Genomic DNA, 20,289 nt, shown 5'->3' on the forward strand with positions numbered 1-20,289 from the left:
GGGGAGAGGACGAGGGGATGAGGGGTTTAATGTGGTCTTAAAAGTCAACAGCAGGTGGAGGAACATAATGGGGAATAGGTCTAGGGATAGGACTGGGGACAGGGCAGGGTACAGGACAGGACAGGGAATAAGGCTAGGAATTAAGTAAAGGGACTGACTAGGAATAGTTCAGTTGAAGAGGACTGGAAAGATGACTAGGGGAAAGATGGAGAATAGGACTGGGAATAAAACTGTGGATAGAACAGACTGTTGTGTCTACTGAATGTACTGAATCTTACTTTAGACCGGAGGATACTGGTGTGGGTCCCGTTGTCGCTGACCTTGATGCTGATCTGTCTGTCAGAGATGTCTGGTCTGATGAAGGGGGGCTGGATGGAGACAGGGGGCTTCTTCCTGGGGTCCACACCTGTGTACCTGTATAGAGGAGAGGAGAGATAAGAGTTGACTTATCATATGAGAGTTATGCGATAATGACAGAATATGGTAAGACAGCACAAACAGATCTGGGACTCAGGCTATACGGGGGTAATGGGGGCGGCATCGATGGCTGATGACGATTATACCAAAACTGTTTCATCCCCACCTGGGTATCGTCTCTCTGCGGCTATCTACGCCGTTCATTTTAGCAGTGTAATATCTCCCAAAAGGTATTTTTAATCTGGCTGCTGAATATGCGAATATGCGAAAGTGTGTTTGTGCTGTGCTTGATTTCCCCTTCACTGTTGTTCTACAAAGTGATTCAATACTCCAAGCCATCTGCCTTCCCCCAGGGGTAGCTGGCTTCATCCAGGCAGAACAGGACACACCTCCACACACATACACACACATACGTACAAAAGCACGTACAAGCGTCTCGCTTTGGACATTGTCGCAGATCTATCTCAGCAGTCCACTCAGAATGATTACAGCAGAATTGGTACCGTGGCATCCCCCTGGTCGACTTTTTAATGGTCAGTCTGTCCAGCACCCACCACCACCCACACCCCCTTCACGTAGGAATCCATGTCCTCCTTACCTGGGCACCAAGGGAGCACACAGGACATACTTGATGTTGCCACAGCAACCCTGCGTGAAGGGATTTACTCCTCCGCGGAACTTGCCCGTCACCTGAGGAACAGAATGCGTTGTTAGAGTGGGAGGGAGAGGAGACCCAAGGCCAGAACACACACACACACACACACACACACACACACACACACACCTAGAACTAGCTAGAGGATTTGAGTTGGCAAGTGAAGATGCAATGCTGATATTTTGTCCTGTACGATACATGATATAATGTACTGTACGTGAGTGTGAGTCTGTGTCTCCGTGAGTTGCTCTTGGGTGGGCCCCCTCTCACCTGTTCGTTAGTGGTGCGACCTCTGGCGACAAGGACCATATGGAAGCCTGTCAGGCCTATGACTGGAATGAAGAAGAGCCCTGCTATACACATCACCACCAGACTGGGCACACACAGTCAAGGGATGCACAACATTTTCTGGACTCATTTTAGCAGCTGCAAACCAACCAGCACTGCCACCAATGACCGTATGGCTGCCACCAATGACTGTATGGCTGCCACCAATGACCATATGGCTGCCACCAATGACCGTATGGCTGCCACCAATGACCGTATGGCTGCCACCAATAACCGTATGGCTGCCACCAATGACCGTATTGCTGCCACCAATAACCGTATGGCTGCCACCAATGACCGTATGGCTACAACCAATGACTGTATGGCTGCCACCAATGACCGTATGGCTGCCACCAATGACCGTATGGCTGCAACCAATGACCGTATGGCTGCCACCAATGACCGTATGGCTGCAACCAATGACTGTATGGCTGCCACTGAGCCATTCAGACAACCATTTACGAGGAGCAGGCATTTCTATATACAACAATCAAACATCTGCATACTCCACCAGCAGGGACGTGATCGTCTGTCATCCATACAAAATGAGGGGTTCCAGTCTAGTGGTCCATTTTAGTGCTTAGCCTGTTTGGGATAGGGGGCAGTATTTTCACGGCCGGATAAAAAACGTACCGATTTAATCTGGTTACTACTCCTGCCCAGAAACTAGAATATGCATATAATTAGTAGATTTGGATAGAAAACACTCTAAAGTTTCTAAAACTGTTTGAATGGTGTCTGTGAGTATAACAGAACTCATATGGCAGGCCAAAACCTGAGAAGATTCTATACAGGAAGTGCCCTGTCTGACCATTTGTTCTCCTTCTAGGGCATCTCTATCAAAAATACAGCATCTCTGCTGTAATGTGACATTTTCTAAGGCTTTCAATGGCTCTCAGAAGGCGCCAGAAAGTGGAATGAGAGCTCTCCAGTCTCTGGGCGAAAAACAGCAGGGGTTTTTGTGAGTGGTCCTTCTGAGAACAATGACACTGGAGCGCGCGTGCACGAGACGACTCCATTTTTTTCTTTCAGTGTTTGAACGAATACAACGTCGCCCGGTTGGAATATTATCGCTATTTTACGAGAAAAATTGCATAAAATTTGATTTTAAACAGCATTTGACATGCTTTGAAGTACGGTAATGGAATATTTAGATTTTTTTTGTCATGAAATGCGCCGGCGCGTCACCCTTCGGATAGTGACTTGAACGCACGAACAAAACGGAGCTATTTGGATATAACTATGGATTATTTCGAACCAAAACAACATTTGTTGTTGAAGTAGAAGTCCTGGGAGTGCATTCTGACGAAGAACAGCAAAGGTAATAACATTTTTCTTATAGTAAATCTGAGTTTGGTGAGGGCCAAACTTGGTGGGTGTCAAATTAGCTAGCCATGATGGCCGGGCTATCTACTCAGAATATTGCAAAATGTGCTTTCACCGAAAAGCTAATTTAAAATCTGACACCGCGATTGCATAAAGGAGTTCTGTATCTATAATTCTTAAAATAATTGTTATGTTTTTTGTGAACGTTTATCGTGAGTAATTTAGTAAATTCACCGGAAGTTTTCGGTGGGTATGCTAGTTCTGAACGTCACATGCTAATGTAAAAAGCTGTTTTTTGATATAAATATGAACTTGATTGAACAAAACATCCATGTATTGTATAACATAATGTCTTAGTAGTGTCATCTGATGAAGATCATCAAAGGTTAGTGCTGCATTTAGCTGTGGTTTTGGTTTTTGTGACATATATGCTTGCTTGAAAAATGGCTGTGTGATTATTTTTGGGAGGGTACTCTCCTGACATAATCTAATGTTTTGCTTTCGTTGTAAAGCCTTTTTGAAATCGGACAATGTGGTTAGATAAAGGAGAGTCTTGTCTTTAAAATGGTGTAAAATAGTCATATGTTTGAAAAATTGAAGTTTTTGCATTTTTTAGGTATTTGTAATTCGCGCCACGCTATACCATTGGATATTGGTGAGGCGTTCCGCTAGCGGAACGTCTGTCCCTAACAGGTTATTAAACACACTTTTCCCCAGGCCCTTCAGAACAGAACATAAAAGGCACTAGTTTTGTTACGGGTGAAATAAGACCTGGCTGGCGGCAGTGTGGAAGGATACGTGATGGTAGTGTGCAGCATGCCCAGACGCTCCATGTGGTGCAGCACGAACAGCAGGCCGAAGGAGAACACGCCGATCATGTGGATGCTTAGCGACAGCAGGAACAGGAAGAAGTAACGGTAGTTCCTGCGTCCGATGCAGTTGTTCACCCAGGGGCAGTGGTGGTCAAAGTCCTGAGGAGGGACAGAGAGATGGATGGGTGTTAGGCGATGGTCATAGGGCAGAGTGGAGATGAACAGGATCAGAGTCTATACTACATGATAAAGCTCTTCAGTACATTCAAACACTAAACAGAGATGGTTCGATCAATTCCATCACCTCTGATTGCAAGTCAGATTTCTGAGGTCAGGGATTTTTTTACGAACATCTAATTTAGCTGACTTTGATGTCGTTTTCGGTTGCAGTTGAGTATCTACTGAAGAACACAGCATCGGTGGAAGTGGAAGAAGTTTGGCTGACATATAGTAGGCTACCTCACAACCTTCAGTTCAAAGTCAGATTTGACCTCTTTCATGGAGTGTTAGACTGTACATGAAAGAGCGAGGCAGAGCCACATCAGTAGGTTACTGGGGTAAGCGACACAGCTGGAGAATACGACATCAAATGGGGAAAAAAGTTATGAAACCAACATTCTACATTACCGAATACTGCTTGGATATGGTGTAAAATATGATGGAAATCCAATAATGAATAATATTGTTCACAGACAGTTGATTTAAAGGTCTTATCTGTGAAAACATACCAGTCAGTTGAAGTGGTCACAAATAGCAACAAGGCTAACACCACATTGTACTGTGAACAGCTGATTACTGGGCGTTTGAGTGCGTGTGGCTTACCTCCACGCAGTTGTCACACACGCTGCAGTGGGAGCAGCGGGGCGGTCTATAGAAGTGACAGGTGGCACACCACTTCATCCGGACCTGAATTCCCTTGATCTCCACGTTCTTGTAGAGAGGCGCCCGGAAATCATCGTCCTTGTCCTCGTCCTCCTCCGCTGTGCCGCAGGGAGAGAACACACACACATCATTAGCAGGAAAGTACACACACACGCACAAATCTGATTTATATGATTCCATTTGACAGAGGCAACAGGAGGTAGACCTAAATAAGCTAGCTCCCATGGTTAGCTGTCTGTACAAATGTACATTTTATAGACACAATGCACTTTGTAGCCCACACCTTTGGCATTTAAACAAGGTAGTAAACAGTAATGTTTAAAGCCCAGGAGGCTGGCATTCAGTGAATGACTAAAAATCCCATTCACGCCACACCGCTGGTCATTGCACCGCTGCGGTCGTTCGGAAAAAGTACATTTCCACAGGTTTAGTGGATCTTTGCACAACTAGCCACTTTAGGCTTAGTGTAATATTTATATTTCTATGTGGATTGTATTGCTCTGGAGAGAGATGGAAAATAACACGTGATGTCTTTCATTTCATCAAAGAGCCCATTTAACCTGAAGGAGGATCATGACGGGGCTCCATCTAAATACACATATTACACTCCCCCCATTTAATACCTGGAGGGAGACGAGGAAGCGCCTTCTGAACAAGTACACTCTGAACACACACATCCTACTGGGAGACATATCTGTTGTTATGAGTTTTAGATTTAAAAGGTAACTGACTGAGAAACTGAATGAAAACATCTCCCCTGCAATCCTCAGCAGACAATCCTCAGCAGACAGAGTAATGAGAGGCTTTATCATCCAATACACAATATGAGGCTTTATATTTCAAGGCCTTATATTACAGAATAATATCAGCCTTTATATTTCAACTTGGTAGCCACATTCACTGTACCAGTCAAAAGTTTGGACACACCTACTTATTCAAGGGTTTTTCTTTATTTTTACTATTTTCTACATTGTAGAATAATAGTGAAGACATCAAAACTATGAAATAATACATATGGAATTATGTAGTAACCAAAAAAGTGGTAAACAAATATATTTTATATTTGAGATTCTTCAAAGTAGATACCCTTTGCCTTGATGACAGCTTTGCACACTCTTGGCATTCTCTCAACCAGCTTCACCTGGAATGCTTTTCCAACAGTCTTGAAGGAGTTCCCACATATGATGAGCACTTGTTGGCTGCTTTTCCTTCCCTCTGTGGTCCAACTCATCCCAAACCATCTCAATTGGGTTAAGGTTGGGTGATTGTGGAGGCCAGGTCATCTGATGCAGCAGTCCATCACTCTCCTTCTTGGTCTAGTAGAACTTACACAGCCTGGAGGTGTGTTGGGTCATTGTACTGTTGAAAAACAAATTATAGTCCCACTAAGCGCAAACCAGATGGAATGGTGTATCGCTGCAGAATGCTCTGGTAGCCATGCTGGTTAAGTGTGCCTTGAATTCTAAATCACTGGCAGTCTCACCAGCCAAGCACCCCCACACCATCACACCTCTTCCTCCATGCTTCACGGTGGGAACCACACATGCGTAGATCATCTGTTCACTTACTCTGCGTCTCACAAAGACACGGCGGTTGGAACCAAAAATCTCCAATTTGGACTCATCAGATCAAAGGACAGATTTCCACTGGTCTAATGTCCATTGCTCGTATTTCTTGGCCCAAGAAAGGCTCTTCTTCTTATTGGTGTCCTTTAGTAGTGGTTTCTTTTCAGAAATTCGAACATGAAGGCCTGATTCACGCAGTCTCCACTGAACAATTGATGTTGAGTGTCTGTTACTTGAACTCTGTGAAGCATTTATTTAGGCTGCAATTTCTGAAGTGCAGTTAACTCTAATGAACTTATCCCCTGCAGCAGAGGTAACTCTGGGTATTCCTTTCCTGTGGCGGTCCTCATGAGAGCCAGTTTCATCATAGCACTTGATGGTTTTTGCGGCTGCACTTGAAGAAACGTTCAAAGTTCTTGAAATGTTCCGGATTGACTGACCTTCATGTCTTGAAGTAATGATGGACTGTCGTTTCTCTTTGCTTATTTGAGAGGTCCTTGACATAATATGGATTAGTCTTTTACCAAATAGGGCTATCTTCTGTATACCACCCTTACCTTGTCACAACACAACTGATTGGCTCAAACGCATTAAGAAGGAAAGAAATTCTACAAATTAACTTTTAACAAGACACACCTGTTAATTGAAATGCATTCCAGGTGACTACCTCATGAAGCTGGTTGAGAGAATGCCAAGAGTGTGCAAAGCTGTCATCAAGGCAAAGTGTGGCAATTTGAAGAACCTCAAATATAAAATATATTTAGATTTGTTTAACACTTTTTTGGTTACTACATGATTCCATATGTGTTATTTCATAGTTTTGATGTCTTCCCTATTAATCTACAATGTAGAAAATAGTCAAAATAAAGAAAAGCCCAAGAATGAGTAGGTGTGTCCAAACTTTGGACTGGTACTGTACGTCATACATGAGTCACACCAATTAAAGAGAAGGTCACATCGCTCTTAGAAGCAGGGATTTGACTGCAGTTTGTGGAGGCAGAAGGAGTACGATTATCCATGTGGCCACAGGCATCTCACTATAGTGGGCATACGTTTCTCTCTGTAACACTCGACCTCTCTCTATAAAACTACTGCTGCTCTCCCCTCCATCTCCATAACAACCACAGTGAGGAGAGACCAGAAGGACACTGTCACTTCAGGGACATAAACAGTAACCTGGCTGTGCCATATATGCCCTAGTAATTGTTACCTGTTTATGGGGGGGAAGATAATTTCTTAAAGACACGTGCTTATCATTTTACAAGCACGTTACAACCATCAGGTGTAAATGGACCGCATTCAACGATCATTACTAAACATAGGGGCCGGGCTGTCCCCCAGGAGAATGCATTGGGCACATATGATGTGCCACAGCGCAGACTCTACAGTGGACAACACACACAGTGTTACCCTTCCTTTACTGTTACTAACAGCTGACTGACATCAAGTACTGGCAGTCATTTTCCTAATGCGGCAGCGGGCATCTTTAGCCTCAACCAGGGCTTGGTCGCTCAGTCACAGGCCTGTATGTAGTGCACAGCCTGGTGCAGAGAGGGCACAGTTATTTTCTCCAACAGGTTGTCTTTTTGAGCTAATGGGTACTGAGAAAACAGAGATGAGAGAGAAAAAGAGAGAGAGAAAAAGAGAGAGAGAGAGAGAGACCCATTTATCTCATACAGACCAATACTGTCAGTGGTAAGGGACACTGACCTCTGGGGAAGACTCCAGGGTCCATGAAGGTAGCCATGCTGAAGTTGGCCAGCACAAAGAGGAAGACGACGCCATTGTAGAGAGGCACAGCGGGGGAGATCGCCTTGGTCAACCAGGGGCACCTGCAGAGGAGAGAGAGAGAGAGAGAGAGAGGACAGCCATTAGGATCCTCCACTCATAGTTCATTCATTATTGACGTACCAAACATGTATGCACACTTGGATGCGCACATACACACACACACACACACACACAAATATATTGTCAAATACCGATACATACTGATAGAGGCATGTAATCAGAATTTGAAATTAGGGATGGAGGGAGGGGATGCCAATAGGTGACTGCTGCACGCCCCTCCCTCTCCTTATCCACCCCATCACCTCTACCACACACACCACCTCACAGAGCCTCACCCACACACAGTCAGCAGTGCAAACAAGATTTGCAGCATCTTTAATCCCACGCAAATGGGAAAACAGCAAGCCTTGCAAAAAGGCGGACATGGTGTAAAGCTGGAATTGCTTCTTCGCCTCTCGAGAATCAGAAATAATAGCAATGGCATCATCAGCTATGCATGGGACAGATCAGATCTCCTCTCAGCCTCAGATATGTCAATGAGAGATGATTACACATGAGGACAGGACTATACTGGAGTCCAGAGCTGCGCTATATTACAATGTCTAACATTTCGTGGAATTAGAGAGGAAGTTGCAGACAAATAGACTGGACAGGGAGACAGACAGACAGTTGGCAGAGGTAGTGTGTTGCTGTTGTGGATGGTACACACAACCTAACATGCTACCTCACTACATCAAGTTCCAAGGTTTTCCAGAAATCCTGTTTGAAAGATTGCTGGAATCAGGAGAGAATTAACAGAAAATCTCTGAATCCCCCAACTGGGATTTATGGAAAACCTAGTCCAGGACTAAAACCGAATCACTTAAACATTTTGTGCTTCAAGCTTGACTTTATCCACAGGCTTATTCATCATCACGTACTGGGAAATATGCAGCGATACCTGCAACAATGCTGCTTTCAAGAATACCAATTCAAATGTTTTATCACGGCTCTCATTTTCAATGGATATGTGGGCTGAAATGTCAAGACATTGTATTGACCCAGGAAAGGCCTCTATGCCTCATCGTTTCTGCAGGGTCTCCCTCTAGAGGCCCACCTGAGCCACAATGCAGAGCCGGTTAACTGTAGTCAGCCATAGACAGAAAGTAAGAAAGAAAGACTGGGTTTTCTGTGGGTGTAAATGAGTGAGTGGTGTTAGTGTACACAACATGAATAAATGAAATGTCTCCTGGGGGAGGCAGCGGTTTCGAGGAATCACCCCTCTTCGATCATGCCCGCTCGATCAGCTTTACTGCTTTACACACACAGTGCACACATACTGTATGTACACACGCGAACACACAACAGACACACACACACGTACACACAGCAACGAATTCCTGGTATCTGTTCATGGCGATGATCCTCTTTCCTTCCTTGCCTCTCCCTCCCCCCTATGCTCTGTTCAATTATTCAGAGTGGAGGCTGTACTGTAGGTAGGAGAACGGGCTGCTGTGCTAGCAGGCCTTGGGGAGTATGGCCACAGTCACAGTGAGCTCCAGCCCCCAGCACCCAGCCTCAGCGCTGGGGGAGGCCCAGTCAGCCAGCAACAGGGACCAGAATTACCACCTGTATCAGTGCCCATATGTAGGTAATCTCTTCCCACAGCTGCCGTGAGTGTGGTAAAGCAAAGCTAGACTATGTGGGGAACACCAAGGAGGGCAGTATAGGGAGAGAGGGAGAGAAAGTCATATAGGAGTACAGTCCACTGGTCGACCCCTGCCCTGCTTTAACCTAATAATAATAATAATAATAACAATAATAATAATAATAATAATAATACATACAGCCTAGAGCTTTACAGTGGTTTAATGTGTGTGATCCAGCTTGGCCTTTGACATAACCCACTGGCAATGGTGTGTGTATGTGGGTGTGTGTGTGTAAGCACCTGTGTGTGTGAGAGAGTGACCCAGCTCGACATTTATCCCCCCCCCCCCCCGTCTGCTGTAGAGAAACTAACCGTGGCGGTCCGAGTCAAACACTGTCACAGGGTGAGACAGTACAGCTGTGGCCGGCTGGCTAGCTGGCTGGACGGCCTATGCAGATGCAACCAAGAGTGAAACAATCCAGAGCTTTGTCTGTCAGTGAACTGTGTGAGGATAGAACACAAACAGCAGCCAGGGATGCAGGGGAAAAGTTAGGTTAGTCAGCCCAACCAATACTCATGATCTCTCCTCTCGCATAACAACACCATACAGTACTTAGCCTACAAACTTCTAACATCATGGGTTCATTTTGGGGGTAACAGAACATAGATTGACTAAGTTCTACCAAATTAGCTTGGGAGACATAGTCTGGGAGACGTTAGTTTAGCTTCAAATAAATGATCAGGGAAAAGCAACACAATTTAGCAGCTGTTCCCCCACCAATAAAATCCCTGGACTACGAATGATGTGTTTTGCCCACAGTGATAAGAACAAGGAGAGAGCCAAACAAAGCACAACCATTTCAGCTGAAAGAGCATTTTAAGAGCCCAGGAGCAGACCACACAATGGGCGGAAAATGGGATTCTGAGACATTTGTTAATTAAGTGGCAACAACGTCAATCACAAGTCTGTTTTACAGTAAACGTAGGCACAATGCTAAAAATAAAGTAACAAATTACACAAGTTGTCAAAAGTTTAAATGAAGTTTTCCCTGCTTTGGCGACTAACTGAACCTATTTTACCTTTAACAGGTAGTCCCACTGAGACCAAGGTCTCTTTTGCAAGGGAGCCCTGCATCTTACAATTACACAACAAATTACACATAGGAAATACACCAGAAAGCAATACAAAGAGAATGCAAAAATACTAAACACACTCATGAAAAACAATCCCATTCCTCAAAGAGGTCTTCAAATCAACACTGAACTGCACGAAAGGCACCAATGCATCCAGTTGTAGGGAACTCTGAAGATTGTTCTGTACGTGGGTTGCAAAGCCTGTCACCCGTGATAAAACTAAGTGCACTATGGTAAACTGCATCCAAGGGCTTTAATGAAGTGGCAGCTGCATTCATGTAGATGATGTTGCCATAGTCTAGTACTGAAAGCAGTGTTGGGGAAGCTACTCTGAAAATATAGTTTCAAAAGTTACCAATTACATCATACTGGAAGAAGTTAATAAGTTATCATTTTATAAATTTGAAATGTCAGACAACAAATTGCTAGGTCAGATAACTTTGGGGTCCTACTTGTACAGAATGTGTAATTTAGCCTATTAAACACAAAACTATGTTTCAAGTGAGCATTATGCAGGTCTGATGCTCGAAAAAGAATGGAAATGATTTCCTACTTCATCCATATTTTATTTTTGCCAAAAAAGTTGTGTTTAGTTCCAGTAGTTAGATACACCAGTACATTGAAAAAAACAAGTGAAAACACTAACTAGATTATAATTTAGTTCAACTATCACCAAGCTACTGCAAAATGTAATTAAATTATTCGTTGAACTACATGTATTTCACTAATCCCCAACACTGACCGGAAGGAACGTGGACTGAATGACCTGCTTTCTACTATTTAGTGAGCGGCATGACTTATTTCTATAGAAGCCCATTTTTATTCTCAACTTCTTAGTTAACTTTTTAAAAAACAGCTTATCGTCTATCCAAATGCCCAGATCTTTGTAGGCGGGGACATGATTCATGTGGGTACCATCCAAGGTACATATGCGTAAATCACTAGTCATTTACAGTCAACTTAGAGGTTTACTCTATTATGGTTAGATTAACTCTTATAGCATTAAATCATTAGTCAGGCTAGAAGCCCACTGCACACTGCTGGTGCCAAAAGTGTTCTAATGTAATGAGTCTGGCTCTAGAACCTGCTCAGTGGGCACAGACGTAATTTCAACATCTAGTTTGGTTTTAGGTCATCTGTATATGAAGTGTACAAACAATGCTCAAGGGATGAACACCACACCACACATACACACACACACTCTAGATTCCATCTGCACATACTGGTTTAAATGTGGGAATTCTGACAGCAAGCCATTGCTACATTCAAAGAAAGGCCTGATTCCTCACAGACCTGCCCATTGTTGAGTGTTAATGTACCTCCCAAATCCCCTCTTAAGCCTCACCTTGCTCCAGGAGGGGAACAATGCCCCTATTGAGGTTTACCAAAGGACACAGTGACATCGTCATAAACCTCACCCAGTGTCAGCTTAGGGTTAATATAGATATTCACATGATAGAATATGTCAGCTCAGGGACATAGATATCACATAATATAACCTCATTTCACTGGCAGACTCCAATTGATGTTTCTAACAGCAATGGAAAACCTGAAAGTGAAAAGTTCTGAGATCTTAGAGTAGTAATTACCATAAGTATTAGAAAAACAACACAAATTCTCATTTATTTCTTCACTTTGTTGGGTGGTGGCGTGATGCCTGATGTGATTGGTTTGTTGTATGGTAGTCTAGCTCTCTAATGTTCTGTTCAGGCGCGACGATATAGATCGGATTCTAGCAAGACATCTATCCCCCACATCCCACAACCATTTGACTACACAAATCTGTGAGTCAGTTAATTTGCCTGCTTTAGATTTGAGCGGAAAGCTGCCGGTTTTAAAGCTGCTCTGATCTGCTGGAGTGGTTCTGGGAGGGGGAAATATATAAGCGCAACGTCTGAAAAACCATCAAAAGGGAACAGCGTGTCAACCTGGAGTGCTTTCTGCATCCTTTCATCTGAAATAGAAACAGAAACAGCGGCAGCCAGGTATGACTTGCTTCCTCATCCCAACCAAACACTGAGGAGGAAACGTTAGACATCTTAACTACATGACTGGCTCTACCGTGACTAGATTTATAAGAAAACCATAATCAAATCACAAAAGAATCCTTTGAAAATGTAAATCTAGTTACATCCCCTGCCCATTGTTAGTGAAGGCATTTGAGGGTGGCACCACTCTTGCGTTGGGCAGAGAGAGAAGCGCTGGTGGGGTTATTGCTCCACTCTCCAGTTCACTAATTCATAATTTGCAGAGTATGCTGGTCCATTGAGGACACAGAGATGTCTGTCTGTCTGTGGGTTTTTTGTGGGATTGTTCTCTCATTAATTAAAGTGTTAGTTAGGGTCGTCCCAGTGGGCTGCAGATGGACACCATGTGTTCCTCCAGACTGCCCACTGACCACTTATGTCCTGGGATGGCCAGGCTCAGGCCTCACCACCCTACAATGCCAACCCAGAGGGATAGCCCGGCTCAGGTCTAGCCACCTTACCAACCCACAGGGATAGCCCAGCTAAGGCATAGCCACCCTACCAACCCACAGGGTTAGTGCCTGCTCTGAAAGTGCCTGTGCCATTCATCAATAACATTGCTATAGACCAGGGTCATGTCCAGTGGGGATAAAACTATTTGAAACTGTGAGGTACGACCTGAGCGTGGGGTTGTTCAATTTCAAGGTCTGCAGCACAGCACTGATTTTCATATTTTAATCTTTCTCCTCTAATCAGGAACAGATTCAGACCTGAGCGATCAGGTGATTGGACTGACTCTCAGGCCAATAAGAAAAAAGACCCCTGAATACCCCGGCTACCATAACCTCCTGCAATCTCAATCCCAGCTCTTTCAAATCATCAAATCTCTCTTTTTCACCATCTTTTCATTTCTCTCGTCTCCACCGACAGATCTTTTCCCATCCAGAGACAGGGAGAGAGAGTCAGAGACAGAGAGCGAGAGCTTTTGCCTTATTTAAGTCATTTTTTACTAGTAATCAAACTCTCACTAACTCTCAGTGCTTAGATAACTGAAGTTTGTATTGGCCCTATTCACTGTGGCCCCCTGAGAGCTCCACTCTGCGTCTATAATGGATGCACACTTCTGAGACACACCACTCTGTGCTCACACACTTCATTAGTATTCCCCACCTACACCAGCGGCTTGGCTGTCAATGGAGACAGCATAGATGTTAAAACAGCCTTTAATATAAATGGGTGACAACGGGTCAGACAAGAAGCAATTCTGCTGATGGGGAGGCGAGGAGATGAGGCCAGGAGCGGAGTTTGTTTACTTGTAAGTCAGCTAGACATTTGAAGCTCATTATTATGCTTGAAATGGCTTTCAGATGAATATAAATGAATGGAAACGGAGCCATTTGAGATCCTCTGGCCGATTAAACTTCCACTTCAGCCATGTATACTAATGACGCGAGCGAGAGAAAGAGAAAGAGAGAAAGGGAGAGATGAAAAGAAAGAGTGAGAGAGGAGTGGGAGCGAGAAAGAGTGAGAGAGATAAAGCGAGAGAGCAAGTGAGAGCGAGAAAGAGAGGGATAAAGAGAGAAAACGAGTGAGAAAGAGAGCCTTGGGTAAAAGCTGCTGTTGCTCTATGACTAAGAAGCTAAAATGAGAAAACCTGTGCTGCTGCCACATAGACCACAATGTATTCCAGTGTAAAATAAAAATAAATCACATTTACATTGAGACTAAATAAAATGCTTTGCACCGTTGCTTTTTATGCCCTATATTTGAATATTCATTAGCACCTTTTCATCAACTCTAAAGAAAAACTATTAAGGAATAAGAATTAAGAAAATAAAATGTAATACTGTGACTTGAGGATATTCAAACTCAATTGATTCAGTAATGGAATCTTAATAAGCATTAGTGTGGTAAACTGTTATGTGATAACACTAGGGATGGGTATCCCTAGATACAGTGGCTTGCGAAAGTATTCTCCCCCGCTGGCATTTTTCCTATTTGTTGCCTTACAACCCGGAATTAAAATGGATTTTTTTGGGGGGGTTGTATCATTTGATTTACACAACATGCCTACCACTTTGAAGATGCTAAATATTTTTTCTTGTGAAACAAACAAGAAACAAGACTAAAAAACGGAAAACTTGAGCGTGCATAACTATTCACCCCCCAAAGTCAATACTTTATAAAGCCCCCTTTTGCAGCAATTACAGCTTTTGGGGTATGTCTCTATAAGCTTGGCACATCTTGCCACTGAGATTTTTGCTCATTCTTCAAGGCAAAACTGCTTCAGCTCCTTCAAGTTGGATGGGTTCCACTGGTGTACAGCAATCTTTAAGTCATACCACAGATTCTCAGTTGGATTGAGGTCTGGGCATTGACTAGGCCATTCCAAGACATTTAAATGTTTCCGCTTAAACCACTCGAGTGTTGCTTTAGCAGTATGCTTAGGGTCATTGCCCTGCTGGAAGGTAAACCTGCGTCCCAGTCTCAAATCTCTGAAAGACAAACAGGTTTCCCTCAAGGATTTCCCTGTATTTAGCGCCATCCATCATTCCTTCAATTCTGACCAGTTTCCCAGTCCCTGCCAATGAAAAACATCCCCACAGCATGATGCTGCCACCACCATGCTTCACTGTGGGGATGGTGTTCTCCGGGTGATGCGAGGTGTTGGGTTTGCTTCAGACATAGCGTTTTCCTTAATGGCCAAAAAGCTACATTTTAGTCTCATCTGACCAGAGTACCCTCTTCCATATGTTTGTGGAGTCTCCCACATGACTTTTGGCGAACACCAAATGTGTTTGCTTATTTTTTTCTTTAAGCAATGACATTTTTCTGGGCACTCTTCCGTAAAGCCCAGCTCTGTGGAGTGTACGGCTTAAAGTGGTCCTATGGACAGATATTCCAATCTCCACTGTGGAGCTTTGCAGCTCCTTCAGGGTTATTTTTGGTCTCTTTGTTGCCTCTCTGATTAATGCCCTCCTTGCCTGGTCCGTGAGTTTTGGTGGGTGGCCCTCTCTTGGCAGGTTTGTTGTGCTGCCATATTCTTTCAATTTTTTAATAATGGATTCAATGGTGCTCCGTGGGATGTTCAAAGTTTCGGATATTTTATTATAACCCAACCCTGATCTGTACTTCTCCACAACTTTGTCCCTGACCTGTTTGGAGAGCTCCTTGGTCTTCATGGTGCCCCTTGCTTAGTGGTGCAGACTCTGGGGCCTTTCAGAACAGGTGTATATGTACTGAGATCGTGTGACACTTAAATAAAGTCCACCTGTGTGTAATCTAACTAATTATGTGACTTCTGAAGGTAATTGGTTGCACCAGATGTTATTTAGCGGCTTCATAGCAGAGGGGGTGAATACATATGCACGCACCACTTTTCAGTTAAAAATGTTTTACATTTTATTTTTTTCATTTCACTTCACTAATTTGGATTGTTTTGTGTATGTCCATTACATGAAATCCAAATAAAAATCTATTTAAATTACAGGTTGTAATGCAACAAAATATGAAAAACACCAAGGGAGATGAATACTTTTGCAAGGCAATGTAACATGCACATGGGGTGTCATTGTTGGCACTTTAGCTTGATGCAGTTTATAGGGAACATGTTTGTCTTTTCCACAGTGGATGAGCTCCTCAACTGTGTGTGTGTGTACCTGCATGTGTGTAGACCTGCTGGGCATGATGAGCATAATGCTAACACTCAGAGGTGGGTGCTAGGGCCAATGGATCTCCATGTCTATAAAGACTGAGTCAGTCAGGATGAGTAGGTTGTAAAGCAGTAGCAGTATGGGGGAGGATGAGGAGGGTGAAGACAGCACCTTACCTCTGAGCCCCCTACCTACTTCCCTTAATCTTCTGAGCTTCCCCCAGCCAGCCCACAGCCCAATAAGCACCACAAGTGGACTGGGACAGAACCAGCCTAGGAGTTACTCACCCCGCATGCACGCATGCACACACACAGACAGACACTAAGCTAATGACTCTGGGACTAAACACTGGGACTAAACACTGGAACTAAACACCTCCCTCTGCAACTGGATCCTGGACTTCCTGACGGACCGCCCCCAGGTGGTAAGAGTAGGTAACAACACGTCTGCCACGCTGATCCTTAACACTGGGGCCCCTCAGGGGTGTCTACTCAGTCCCCTCCTGTATTCCCTGTTCACCCACGACTGCGTGGCCAAACACGACTCTAACACCATCATTCAATTTACTGACGACACAACTGTGGTAGGCCTGATCACCGACAACGATGAGACGGCCTATAGGGAGGAGGTCAGAGAACTGGCAGTGTGGTGCCAGGACAACAACCTCTCCCTCAATGTGAGCAAAACGAAGGAGCTGATCGTGGACTACAGGAAAAGGCGGGCCAAACAGACCCCCATTAACATCGACGGGGCTGTAGTGGAGCGGGTCGAGAGTTTCAAGTTCCTTGGTGTCTACATCACCAACGAATTATCATGGTCCAAACACACCAAGACAGTCGTGAAGAGGGCACGACAAAACCTTTTCCCCCTCAGGAGACTTAAAAGATTTGGCATGGGTCCCCAGATCCTTAAAAGGTTCTACAGCTGCATCATTATGAGCATTTTGACCAGTTGCATCACCGCCTGGTATGGCAACTGCTCGGCATCTGAGCCTAAGGCGCTACAGAGGGTAGTGCAAACGGCCCAGTACATCACTGGGGCCAAGCTTCCTGCCATCCAGGACCTATATAATAGGCGGTGTCAGAGAAAAGCCCATAAGACTCCAGTCACCCAAGTTATAGACTATTTTCTCTGCTAACGCACGGCAAGCAGTGCCGGAGCACCAAGTCTAAGACCAAAAGGCTCCTCAACAACTTCTACCCCCAAGCCATAAGACTGCTGAACAATTCATAAATTTGCCACCGGACAATTTACATTGACCCCCCCCCCCTCCCTTTTTTACACTGCTGCTACTCGCTGGTTGTATGTTACCTATGCATAGTCACTTTGCCCCCACCTCCATGTACAGATTACCTGAACTAGCCTGTACCCCTGCACACTGACTCGGTACCGGTGCCCTCTGTATATAGCCTTGCTATTGTTATTCTTATTGTGTTACTTTTAATTATTACTTTTTATTTTAGTCTACTTGGTAAATATTTTCATCTTCTTGAACTGCACTGTTGGTTAAGGGCTTGTAAGTAAGCATTTCACGCATGTGACAAATAACGTTTGATTTGATTTGGACACACGCGTACACACACACACACACCTTTCATGTAGAGAGACATTCCACTGATCCTCTGTAAGATGCCTGTTTCCTTGATGAAATGAAATACACATCCACCTGAATGTAATAAACATGACAATCAGTGCCCCTTCTCTTGATGAAAACCATATTCCATTGCCCTGAAGCTAACACACATGACCATGTTAGACTGCATCTGGTCTAATCTACCTTAGAGGGAATGACCAATGAGGGCATCTGTGGCATGTCCTGTATTTGACCATGACCACAGGCTGTGTCCCAAATGGCACCCCATGGGTCCTGGTCAAATGTAGTGCACGATATTGGGAAAAGGGTGCATGGGCCCTGGTCAAAAGTAGTGCACTATGTAGGGAATAGGGTGCATGGGCCCCAGTCAAAAGTAGTGCACTATCTAGGGAATAGGGTGCCAGTTGGGACGAACACAAAGAAAACCAGAAGTCAATTAGAATAAAGTGAGAGCTTAAGCAGAAGTCACTGTGGCTTAGCTCTGGCTGGTAAATATGTGGAAGTATTTAGACCACAGTAGCAAGGTCAAATAGTCTCACTGCCCTCCCTGCCACAAGTGTGCTGTAACACCATCTGGGCAGAATGCACCATGGGGGATTCTGCAAATATAGAGACCACCAATTTGGTCCTCTCTCTCTCTCAATTTGCCTGGCTGACAAATAGGGCGTGAGCCATGCCTGCTGTACATATTTGCGTGGCAGAAGTTGGCTTACCTAGCTTCACATTCCTCACCACTCTTATTCTAAACCCAGACTGCAGGCAGTTGTTGGGCCAGCTGCATGTATGGGCCACTGTCAGAACCCTGAGAGTTATATCTGACTAAACCAATGTCCAGATTCCATCAATCTTATCTCTTCACGTTACTCCGAGGCCATCATTTAAATAAAAAAAGTGGAACAAATGAAAACGAATGGCAGAATTGAAGTTGAACCTGTCCTAAGGCTGCCATGTGTACTGGGTTTTTTCCACGTCAAGTTCTCTTATCTAGTCGGCCGGTGTTCAACAAAGTTCAAAAATAGTTTTACTTTCATTAAAATATAATTTTCTGCTGCTTCCCTGCTCCTACTACTGGGTTGGAAGACACAGCAGTATGCTGGTTGGAGGACTCAGCAGTGTCCTGCTACTGGGTTGGAGGACTCAGCAATGTGCTGTGCTCTGCAATGCTGAGTTCTCCAACCCAGTAGCAGGAGCAGGGAAGCAACAAGAAATTATATTTCAGTGAAAGTGAAACGATTGACTGCTACTCTGTGATCCTGTGACCTTTGGCCCAATGCACCGCCCCCCCTCCTCCCGCCACTCTTATCCCTCCAACTCCCCGCCTCCTCTGACACAATCATGACTGTTATGGATTTTATCTCCCAGTGACATCTGCGAGCCTTTCCGTGCAAGCGAACAAGGTCAGACCAATTCTCCAGTCACATCCTGCAGGAAGCTGAGACTGAGCAGGACAGGACTGCCCCTGCAGTATACACTCTCCAATCTCTCATACTGGCCGCTAGCAGTCTGTAGCATACTTAAATACTGTGTTTATGTAGTACAACTGTAGAACAGAGGAGATCAGAATGAACTGTCTCTCTATGATAGGGACGGCATGAGGGAGATGTTAATCAGTGTCTTTCATGCACAAACAAACCACAGTCATGATGAAATCAAATCAAAGTTTATTGGTCGAGTACACAGATTTTAATCGCACCTGCAGCGAAATGCTTGTGTTTGTAGCTCCAACAGTGCAGCAATACCTAGGAATATCAATCAATACACACATAATCTAAAAAGTAAAAAGAAAGAAATAAAGAAATCTCAGAACGAGCAATATATATACATTACATGACCAAAAGTATGTGGACACCTGTCGAACATCTCATTCAAAATCATGGGCATTAATGTGGATTTGGTCGCCCCTTCGATGCTATAACACCCTCCACTCTTCTGGGAAGGTTTTCCACTAGATGTTGGAACATCAATTAAAAGGGTTTTCTAATGATCAATTAGCCTTTTAAAATGCTAAACTTGGATTAGCTAACACAACGTGCCATTGGAACACAGGAGTGATGGTTGCTGATAATGGGCCTCTGTACGCCTATGTAGATATTCCATAGAAAAATCTGCCGATTCCAGCTACAATAGTCATTTACAACATTAACAATGTCTACACTGTATTTCTGATCAATTTGATGTTATTTTAAATGGACAAACAATTTGCTTTTCTTTCAAAAACAAGGACATTTCTAAGTGACCTCAAACTTTTGAACGGTAGTGTACGCTGCTGCTACTGTTTATTATCTGCCACTTTATTCCTAGTTATATGTACATATCTACCTAAATTACCTCGTACCCCTGCACATCCACTCAGTGCTGGTACCCCTTGTACATAGCAAAGTTATCGTTACTCATTGTGTACTTATTAATACGCGTTTTACTTTTCTATTATTTCTCTATTTTCTTTCTCTCTGCATTGTTGGAAAGGGCCCGTTAGTAAGCATTTCAATGGAAGTCTACACCTGTTGATTACAAACAATGTGACGAATAACATTTGATT

General features: G+C 44.0%; 1 protein-coding gene across 1 annotated transcript in view; it reads right to left on the bottom strand.

The window, feature by feature from the left end:
- zdhhc8b (zinc finger DHHC-type palmitoyltransferase 8b) overlaps positions 1-20,289 on the bottom strand; it is a 90,170-nt gene that overhangs the window by 12,076 nt on the left and 57,805 nt on the right. The window contains exons 2-7 of the mRNA XM_014170896.3: positions 7,695-7,816; positions 4,360-4,517; positions 3,524-3,696; positions 1,343-1,445; positions 1,016-1,107; positions 279-414 (exon numbers count right to left, since the gene is read on the bottom strand). Coding sequence (XP_014026371.1) covers positions 279-414; positions 1,016-1,107; positions 1,343-1,445; positions 3,524-3,696; positions 4,360-4,517; positions 7,695-7,816 — 784 coding nt within the window. The remainder of the gene's footprint in view (positions 1-278; positions 415-1,015; positions 1,108-1,342; positions 1,446-3,523; positions 3,697-4,359; positions 4,518-7,694; positions 7,817-20,289) is intronic.

The sequence above is a fragment of the Salmo salar genome, chromosome 24, assembly GCF_965601325.2.
Source record: "Salmo salar chromosome 24, fSalSal1, whole genome shotgun sequence".
Taxonomy (NCBI): domain Eukaryota; kingdom Metazoa; phylum Chordata; class Actinopteri; order Salmoniformes; family Salmonidae; genus Salmo; species Salmo salar.